Source organism: Prionailurus bengalensis, chromosome A1 (genome assembly GCF_016509475.1).
Source record: "Prionailurus bengalensis isolate Pbe53 chromosome A1, Fcat_Pben_1.1_paternal_pri, whole genome shotgun sequence".
Lineage (NCBI taxonomy): Eukaryota > Metazoa > Chordata > Mammalia > Carnivora > Felidae > Prionailurus > Prionailurus bengalensis.
In genome coordinates this window covers 84,309,475-84,320,498 of record NC_057343.1, presented here as the reverse complement: position 1 = coordinate 84,320,498, position 11,024 = coordinate 84,309,475, and the positions used below count along the sequence as shown (strand labels likewise).

At 36.8% G+C, this 11,024-nt stretch overlaps 1 protein-coding gene across 1 annotated transcript; it reads right to left on the bottom strand.

Moving 5' to 3' along the window:
* Positions 1-847: 847 nt before the first annotated feature.
* LOC122478921 (olfactory receptor 2H1-like) lies at positions 848-1,774 on the bottom strand. The gene has a single exon (XM_043572733.1). It carries the CDS (start codon positions 1,772-1,774, stop codon positions 848-850), a length of 927 nt encoding a protein of 308 aa, XP_043428668.1.
* Positions 1,775-11,024: the final 9,250 nt, after the last annotated feature.

The window sequence follows — 11,024 nt, the reverse complement described above, 5'->3', positions numbered from 1 at the left end:
TTCCACTGCCCCAGCTCCCTCCCGTCATTCCGTGTAGTATGCATCACCTCTCCACCCTTCCTACCCTCTTTTGTGGGCCTCTTGTCTCTGCTTGGCTCCAAAGTTTCTGTTCTGTTAGTCTTCTGTAGTTTTTCTGGGTTGTTTAGGCAGATGTAGGTGGTATCTAAGCGCTCAGCAGGAGGAGGTGAGCCCAGCGTCTTCCTCCTACACAGCCATATTCCCAAAAGACTCCCGTAAGAGACTCTTAAAAACTGAGAATAAACTGAGGGTTAATGGGGGGTGGGAATGTGGGTGATAGGCATTGAGGAGGGCACCTGTTGGGACGAGCACTGGGTGTTGTATGGAAACAAATCTGACAATGAATTTCATATTTAAAAAAAACTGGCATTGTATTTGTACAGATATATTGTTTTAACAAAATTACATATAAAAGTATAGGGTTAAAAGTTCATTAATAAATTACTGCCTTTGAAACAAAACCACACTTTTTTAAAACCTTTTTTTTAATGTTTATTCAGTTTTGAGAGAAGAGACAGAACACAAGCAGGGGAGGGGCAGAGAGAGAGGGAGACAGAGAATCTGAAGGAAGTTCTAAGCTCTTAGCTGACAGCACAGAGCCTGACCCGGCACTTGAACTCATGAACCGCAAGATCATGACCTGAGCTGAAGTCAGATGCTTAAGCAACTGAGCCACCCAGGTGCCCAATTTTTTAAAAAAAATTTTGAAGTTTTTATTTATTTTTGAGGGACAGAGACAGAGCACAAGCGGGGGGTGGGGGCAGAAACGGAGGGAGACACAGAATCTGAGGCAGGCTCCAGGCTCTGAGCTGACACCATGGAGCCCACATTATGGTGATCCTCTTCTTAGCAGTTGTATCAGGGCATCTTTTACATCTTTGTTCCTTAGGGAATAGATGAGCGGATTTAACAATGGTGTGACCACAGTGTAGAAGAATGTAAAGAACTTGCTATAATTTGAAGCAAAGTGATTCTTAGGGTATGTATACACTGGTGCCACTGTTCCATAAAACATAAAGACCACAATGAGGTGGGAGGAGCAGGTGGCAATGGCTTTCTGTCTGCCATCCTTGGATTGGATTTTACCTAAAGCTTGAGCTATGTAGCCATAAGAAGTCAGGATCAACCCCAGTGGTATGATGGTGAAAAGAACAGCAGAGACTGTCATCTGCCACTCACTGGCCGAGGTGTCTCCACATGTCAAGCGTATGAGGGCAGGAACCTCACAGAGAAAGTCATCTAGGCGGTGGTGGGTGCAGAAGGGAAGCTGAAGTGTGACAGGAATCTGGGTAACAGATTCTATTAGGCCAGAGATCCAGGCTATTAGCACCAGCTTCCAACAGAACTGATGATCCATGATGATGGTATAGTGCAGGGGTTGGCAGATAGCAATGTAACGATCAAAGGCCATCACCACCAACATGACACATTCTGTGGCACCAAGACAGAGTAACATGCAGAGTTGGATGACACAGCCTGTGTAGGTGATGATCTTGCCAGGTCCCCACAAGTTGGACAACATATGGGGAACAGTGGTTGTGGTAAAGCAGAGATCCAAGAAAGAAAGATTACTAAGAAAGAAGTACATGGGAGTGTAGAGATGAGGGTCCACACAAGAAAGCAAGATAATAGTTGAGTTGGATAGGATGATCATTGTGTACAAGATGATCACAATCCAGAAAAGAAGCATTTCTAGATGAGGCCATTCAGCGAAACCAAGAAGAATGAAGCCAGTTGGGAAACTCTTGTTGGTCATCACTGGTGCTTTTGGCAATGGAGTTTGAATATAATTGTAACAAAAATTTTGTGAATGGATATTTGAAGATTCGTCTGTTATTTATTTCGGGAAGGCAAACATTATTAGCTCTCCTGTGGGTCTTAGGGCAGGAGAAATATGAGTGTTGTATATTATACCAATAGGATACAACTTCTCTTCAACAAGACTGTTTCTTTTATACAAAAGAGGTATTCATAAGATATTGCCTTTGAGATTTATCTTCAAATCTGACAGAACATTCTCTGTAGACACCCTGACACAATTACTTTAGATTATGCGCATGTTTCTCCTAGATTGCTCTCTCAGGAATATATGTAGTAGCTCTCTAAAATATTTGGGATGACATGTTGAAAATAAAGTTTTACTTTTAAAATATGTAGTGCCCCTGTGTATTGTGGTGCTATTTGCATTTTTGGTAATGCTTATAGAAACATAGGAAGTGGAGATTATCCCAGAAACAAGACTTTTCTGTTATCAATATAGACGCCAAAACAATGAGACCTTAACTTTTATTCTCTGTCTGAAGAACCATAGGAGACATACCAGTTTTTAGGGGACGAAAATCTATGTTGAATACATGGTATTAACTAAAGTTTTATCTTAGGTAATTCAAACATCTTTAAGTAAACAACTTAAAAAAACTTCAGCCAATATTTTTATCGAGGAAATGGCTATAGTAATTCCCACATCAGTGGATTCAGGTCCAAATTATAGAAATAACTATATTATTGCCTTCTACTTTTAAGCACAAAATGCTAACATGAAAAAAGTAGTGAAAAGAAACAATTAAATAGGCTGTATAATTTTTGCCCCACACAAGTCCATTATTGTTCTGCTCAACTATCAATTAGACTAAATACATTTCAATCAGAGACAATAATTGTAAAATAGAAATAAATTACAGTAACAAAAATGAAATATACAATTATTTTAAATTTTTACTTCATGTGCAGGAGGAAAATAGTGCAGAGGTGTTAGCTATGAAATACTAAGGTAGGATAATAGATTCTGGGCACAATGTGCTGGATATTAATTTTCTGTCTCCCAGCAACTGTGGAATAGTTCAGAGTATACAAAAATGTAAGATTTACAGGTTAAGAAAATGCTGTTAAGTGAAGATTAACTTTTGCAAGTAGCCAAACAATGCAGAAATTTGGAGAACATTACAGAGGTCTGTTTCTATTCAGAAACAACCTCATAGGTATTTATTCAGGGCCATGAGGCACTGAATAATGATGTGGAATATACTTTGTACAGGAGAGATTAATTCCATGTTTATCCAGTACCCCAAAGCCTGTGGGAGACAGAGACAACAGGTGAAGAAATGAGCAAGTAGATCATGAGGACTTATTTCAATGATAAATTCTAAAAAATTAAAAAAATACATAGTGTATTTTAACTGAGGGTAACAATGGAGGATGTAAGAATCAGAGGAGGATTGTTTTACACAAGGGGAAATAGAGGAACAAAAAAATCTGATACTGAAAAAATGTGCAAACTCCAAGAAGTCCAGCTGTCTGGGAAATGCAGAGCTGTCTCCATGGGAGGTAGTCAGACATGTCATCCAAACTCAGCTTTTCTATTCTAAGTTCCTATGATCATGAACTGAACTGATCTAAGTTTTTCACTGTAGGAGAATCTAATTTAACCCCATAATGTCTGTTCTGTTTAGTTTTCTTAGTGTTCTCAGCATTAAGTGTTTTACTTCATGGGCTTATTCACCTGGCTCAGTATGCAATACTGCATTCAACTGTGCCATTTGGAGAAGAATGTTGAAATTGTTCATTTTGTCCTTGTTTTGAAATTATATCATGTGTTCAGTTTGTCATTATGGATAGAAAAAAACACAAATTCAAGTCAATGATATGATGTGTTTTTTAAATAAATTTAAATTGTTTTTAAATATCATTTTTACTCCATAATTATATTATGGATACTATAGATAATTTATCACATATGGACCAAAAGAAAAACAGAGGAATATATAATGCCAACATAAAATATGAAATTTATGGTAAAATTTTTATTTCTTCTTTTAATATATATTTTAATAAGTAATGTATACAGACAGATATACGTAGACTATAAAATATATCAAGTATAGAGTAGAACTATGCTCTGTATACTTCTATATTTCTCTAAATCTTATAATTATACACATATTCTCCTTTCTTTATATACTTAAAAATATCCTTATGAACATGAAGAGCTATATTAATAATTCCAAATATTAATATTAATAATTGTTATTAATATAATAATGATTTTACATTATTTAAATGTAATATTCTTTAAAATTTTTACTAGCCTAAAACACTGCTGAGAAAAATATCTATATAAAATATTCCTAGATTCTATGTGATGATTTATTTTGATTAAAAAATACTATTTATATCAGAGTTATGTATTGTATCTGCATCCTGTGAAAGAGTAACCCTTACATATCATCAGCATTTCGGGTCTTAAAACGTTCATCACAACAACACTTATAATCATTCACTTATCTGGTCTATAATTCAGCAAGAAAAAAAGTGAAGATCTAAATTTCATTTGCAATTTTATTATTGTTCATTTCTTTATTCAAATGTTTCTTTGTCAAAATACTTGTGCCATTTTAAAAACTTGATATGTTCATATTTTTCTGCTAAACATGTGAGAGATTTATACATTACTTACCTTTAACTTTTAATATGTCATATAACCAAATAAATTCCCTAATTAAAAGACAATATTTTGGTATGGGTTTTGATGTTTTTTTCTTTTTAAAGTTTTTTTTTCAATTTTGAAATTCTAATTTACTTTCTATGGAATTTTACTCATTGCCTTTGTTCATATCTCAGGTAAATTTTTAGATATACATTTGTTTACATATTTTATTTTTTCATTTTCTGTATCAAACTTTTGATTAATTTCATATTGTAAATGTAAAAACAGTAAAAATTATTACTAATTTGTTATTAAGTTTTCAGGGAATGTTAAAGAAGTATTCTCTGCTCACTGAATCACAAAGGCAATTTAGCTACATATACTTTCAATAATCTCTAATGACAGAATAATTGAGGATTTGTTACTGGGTAAGATACACAAATTTTATTTTCACAGTTTAGCCCAAAGTTACCCAAATGTTGAGCAGAACACACATCTCTCTTTTTATCACTCTCTCTTGCTCTCTCTCCTTTCTATCTTTCCTTCTGTTTCTCCTGTTTTTATCAGATTATTACACTAGAGACTTTCACTGTTGTTCATAATAGATTTAATAAATCGATTAAAATGTGTATTTTTGTCCTGAATAGGCTGTAACTTTCTTAAGGCTGCCTCTGTTTCATATTAACACAAAGATTCTAAAGATGTGAAATCATTAAACTCTAAGGATTATTGTAAAATAATATTTAACAAGTTAATCCAATACCTAACTTTTTATGCCATTTAATATGAGGAATTTAAAAATACATTGCTGTGATATGTTAAATGAAATAGTGGGCAGTAAAATTTCTGCAACATAATACTCAAAAATCAGTTCTGTGTGTGTGTGTGTGTGTGTGTGTGTCTTTATCATAAATATTCTACATAAATTTACAGCACCGGATTTTTGAGACTAAATAGAGCACAATGACAATTTGTACATCTTCAAATACAGCTCATTCTATTAAGTCCCAGAGATCTGAGCATAAGTTTTCTTTTTTCTTTTTCTTTTTTTCATTTTCTAACCATTCCACCTAAAAATGTAAGTAACTTACTTGTGTAGGGAAACAAGTCAATGGCTGTATTGGAAAACTATCAGCCTGCCCAGGACCCATACGCAGCATCCATTCACTGAGATTTTGTCAGACTTCTCCACTTGGAGTAACTCTCCAGTTAAATATATAACACTGTGGTTATTAGAAAATGCCCAAAAAAGGTGTGAGCAATTTTATTTCAATTGAAGATAGAGCAGAAGGAGCACAGATGGAACAAAGATTCTTGGAAGTCTCTGGAGGTTCTATTCTTGCAGGTAATTAGCTTCTAGTGCAAAATGTTATAAAAACCTGAAGAATAATAACAAAAATTACTTCCTTGTTTCCAGTCAATGAAGTGAATTGTTTCCAGTCTACTGTTTAGCTAATTATCCATTAACATAATTCAATAGTTTACTTACCGATTATATATTAAAAAAATTTAAAAGTCATTGGTTTACTTATTGACTTTACAAATGTTTTGTGTCTGTTTTGTGCCCATCTATGTGTGAGTCACTGCAGACATAACAGGGATGAAAGAAATTAGAAAGAATAAAAAAGGTATACCTTTCCAGTCTTAAATTGCTTGTGCATGCTATTAGATAACTAAAAACATTCCATGGAGGTTGCAAATCCAAATAAAGGTTTACACAAGAGAAAAATATTTACAAAAATGAGGTTTTGCAATTAAGGATAGAATGGAAGAAAAACAACTCAATTTTATTTCAGTCATGCAATGAAAGGTAGCATAGGTCATTTAAAAGTTTATTGTTATAGGAAATGTGTAACATGTACAAAAGATCTGAAAATCTTTAAATATGCTTCAAAGCCATTACTGAATAAAACACATTGAAATTGAAGAATATAAACATATTGGGGCACCTGGGTGGCTCATTCAGTTAAGCGTCAGACTTCAGCTCAGGTCATGATCTTGTGGTTTGTGAGTTTGAGTCCCGCATTGGGCTCTGTGCTGACAGTTTAGATTCTGTGTCTGCCTCTCTCTTTACCCCTCCTCCACTTGTTCTCCGTCTCTTTCTGTCTCTCAAAAGTAAACATTTAAAAAAAATAAAAAAGAATAGAAACATTAAAATATAAAATATTTTAATTTAGACAACATCATATATCAAAAGTAAAACAGAAGAATATGCAATGTATGGCAAGAAGGAATAGGAATTACAGGCTTGGCATTATCATGATGGCAACAAAAGACATTGCTTTATTTTCCTTATCAACAACAAAAATTTACCATCTAGTCACAGGCAGAATTACCTTTGAGGGGGCATTATAAGTTAAAGAATCTGGGAGTAGTGTTGCCTACCAATGTGTTAGGTAATATGCAGATAGACCTCAACCCATCTGTGGATCTTGTAATGCCAGTAAACTGGATCAGCTTTTTTTCCAATATAGTCTGGGAGTCCCTGGGGAACACTGACTTGGGAAGTTACCTATGGACAAAACAGCTTTGGGAGAAGTGCAGGCTTCCAGAGGAGAAATTGCAGCACTCTGTTGAAACAAACAAAAATTTTTGGACACTTTGGAGCAGGTAAGAGAAATAGTTTGAGTTTATCCACATCACCCATACCCCAAGTCAGCATAGCCTAGGACCATAAAAATCTTCCACAGCTTGAGACTAATTTGAGGTGTAAGTGGAGAGTATATGTGAATAAGAATCCAGTCTTTATATGTGTGGAACACTAACAAAAGAACTAATTTTTTCTCTATCCTATCGAGTACTAAATCAGGATCTCTATGACTCCCAGGCAGAACAAGTCTAGAAGAACAGCACATAAGAATCTCAGAGGGGAATTTCTGGGGAAGATGACAGAATAGGAGGACCCTATGCTTACCTTGTTTCATAGATACAACAAGATAACACCCACATCAGTGTAAATAGCCCAGGAAACTACCCAAAAACTAGCAGAGCAGACTCTCCACAGCTAAATATAGAAGAGGCCACAATTAAAGAGGGAAGAAAGGATGGACATGTGGTCAGGAGCCAAAACACCCATTGAACCGTCCATGGGAGAGAAGGATGCCATATGTGTGGAGAGGGAGAGGAACAGACTCCACCCCAGGCACCCTAGGCACAGAATAACTGCACTGGAAAGTCAAAGCCCCATAGAAATAGGCCTTTAAAAACAGGAGCTCAATTTTGTAAGTTCTTATATTCAGTATGGCTTAGCAGCAGGAACTTTATTTTTTGTTAAGATTTTATTTAAATTCCAGTTGGTTAAGATACACTGTAATATTAGTTTCTGGTGTACCACATATTGATGCGACACTGATGTACAACACCTGGCTCTTAGGACAAGGGCATTCCTTAATATCCATCATCACCTATTTATCCCATACCCTCACCCATCTATCCTCTGGTAATCATCAGTGTGTTCTCTAAAGTTAAGAGTCTGTTTCTTGGTTTGCATCTCTCTCTCTTTTCCTTTGCTTATTTGTTTTGTTTCTTAAATTCCTCATATAAGGGAAATAATATGGTATTTGCCTTTCTCTGATTTACTTATTTCACTTATCATAACATGCTCTAGCCCCATCCATGTCCTTGCAAATGGCAAGATTTTATTCTTCTTTTATGGCTGAGTAATATTCCACTGTATACATACACCACATCTTTTTTTTTTTAATTTTTTTTTTCAACGTTTTTTTAATTTATTTTTGGGACAGAGAGAGACAGAGCATGAACGGGGGAGGGGCAGAGAGAGAGGGAGACACAGAATCGGAAACAGGCTCCAGGCTCCGAGCCATCAACCCAGAGCCCGACGCGGGGCTCGAACTCATGGACCTCGAGATGGTGACCTGGCTGAAGTTGGACGCTTAACCGACTGCGCCACCCAGGCGCCCCTACATACACCACATCTTTATCCATTCACCAGTTGATGGACACTTGGGCTGCTTCCATAGTTTTGCTATTGTGTATAATGTTACACAATGTACATCAGGGTGCATGTACCCTTTTAATTAGGATTTTTGTATTCTTTGCATAAATACATAGTAGTGCAATTGCTGGATCATAGTTCTATTTTTTAACTTTTTGAAGAACCTCCATACTGTTTCCCAGAGAGTTTGCACCAGTTTGCATTCCCACCAACGGTGTAAGAGAGTGTCCTTTTCTCTGCATCCTTTACAACACGTGTTGTTTTTTGTGATGGTAATTTTAGCCATTCTGACTAGTGTGAGGTGATATCTCATTATAGATTTGATTTGCATTTCCTTGGTGGATCAGTGATGTTGAGCATATTTTCATGTGTCTGTTGGCTATCTGTATATCTTCTTTGGAAAAATGTTTATTCCTGTCTTCTGCCCATTTTTTTTTTAACTGAGATATTTGTGTTTAGGGTGTTGAGTTTTAGAATTTTTTAAAAAATATTTTTGATGCTAACCCTTTATCAGATGTAGCATTTATAAATATCTTCTCCAAATTCATATGTTGCTTTTTAGTTTGTTTTCTTCATTGTGCAGAAGTGTTTTTTTTTCTTTTAATGAAGACCCAATAAACAACAAGAACTTTAAAAATCAGTGGGCTCAGAACTGGGACAGCCAGGAGGTCAATGGGAAATGCAATCCCTGCCCTCAAAGAGACAGAACAACAAACAACCCTACTAAAATACAACATAGAAGAATCAGTTTGAAAAACACCCAGGTTACATGTGAGGGATAGTTGTTTATTAATCTCAAATCTTATGCTGGAGGGACAGGGATCTTTAGGAGACTTCTACAATAAAAGAGTTGACAGGGGTCATTTTCCTCTCCCACACCCAGCCTAAATACACAGACAACTGTGGGAAACAGCATAGTGAGAACTCTTTCCACCAAACTTGTTAATAGTGTGTCCGGCCTCTGAGAGCTTCTGAAGATCTGCCCCCTCCCACCCAGCCTAGCTGGGCAGGGGTTTTCCTAGGAAACTTCAGCTTCCTTCCTGCAGTAACCTGCCCAGATCTTTCTTGTCCAATGTCCCCCCCCACACACACACACACATACATTCTTCTTCAGACTTGCCTCCTCCATACCCACAGCAAGAGTCTTCTCAAGTGGATCCAGGTTCTTTCCCACAGCGGACCTTCACAAACCTTGGTAACTGTGTGCCTTGCCTCCATGCTCTTCTGTGGATCTGCACTTCACAGGGATCTATCCAAAGCCAAGGCATAAACATGGCATGTGCAAATAGCACTTAAAGGGGTCAGCACCAATCCAAAGTACCTCCTGGCCCGAACAAAAGGGAAGATAACCACATATACTACTCCAACTGCACACCAGTAGTGAGCTTTGGACAGACATCTAGTGATTGCAAGAACTGCCCATCAATTAAAACTTCTCATGGGACAACACAGTGGGGGTGTTCTGCAATTTGGCTCCGCCACAGCTCTGGCAAATGCCTTGCCTGACTCAACTCAAGTCCAAGGCAGCCCCAGACTGGTGCACTATCAACACAGGGGCCAAACCCTGCCCACAACAGCCAAAGAGAGTCTTTGCAGATAGCTGGACTGGAAGCACATGCAGTTCAGCCACAATAATAGGGTGCAGGAAACACATCTAGGAGATACAGATGAAATGCCAGGCTCTGGTTAATGGGGCACATTGCACTGGAGGGCACAACAGGACCTCTTCCTCAAAAGGCCAATAAATTCAAGAGCAAGAGATGTAGCTGACTTTGTGTATGCATAAAAATACAAACAGAGAATTAATATACACAGACATATGTCCAAAATGAAACAACAAGATACAATCACAGCAAGACAGCTTAATGAAATGGAGATAATTAATATGTCTGACTGAGAATTTAAAGTAATGGTCATGGGGCACCGAGGTGACTCAGTGGCTAAGTGTCCAACTGTGGCTCAGGTCATTGATCTTGCAGTTTGTGTTTGATCCCTGCACCGGGCTCTCTGCTGACAGTGCAGAGCCTGCTTCGGATACTCTCCCTCTCTCTCTGCCCCTCCTCCACTTGCTCGCTCTCTTTCAAAAATAAATAAACATGAAAAGTATAAATTGATGGTTGTAAAGATACTCGTGGGACTTGATAACAAGAGTGGAGGACCTCAGTGAGACCCTCAATAAGAGATGGAAAACAGATAAGAAAAAACAGAGATTAAGAATTCAATAATTAAAATTAAAAATATAATAGAGGGAATAAATAGTAGGCTACAGGAAACATAAGAATGGATCACTGATGTGAATTACAGAGTAATGAAAAACACTCATGCTGAACAGGAGAGAGGCAAAGAATAATTTAAAAAATACATTAAGGAAACTCAGCATTATCAAGCATAATAACATTCACATTATAGAGATCTCAGAAGGAGAAGAGAGAGAAAAGAGACAGAAAATATATTTGAAGAAATAATAACTGAGAACTTCCCATATCTTGGGAATAAAACAGAAATCCAGATCCAGGAGGCACAGAGATACCCAAACAAAATCAACTGAAGAAGGTCCACACCAAGACACAAGGTAATTCAGGTGGCAAAAAGTAGTGATAAAGATAAAACTTTTAAAGTAGCAAAAGA

Excerpts from the sequence above, each read along its gene's own strand:
- LOC122478921 (XM_043572733.1), bottom strand. The coding sequence starts at position 1,774 with ATGACCAACAAGAGTTTCCCAACTGGCTTCATTCTTCTTGGTTTCGCT.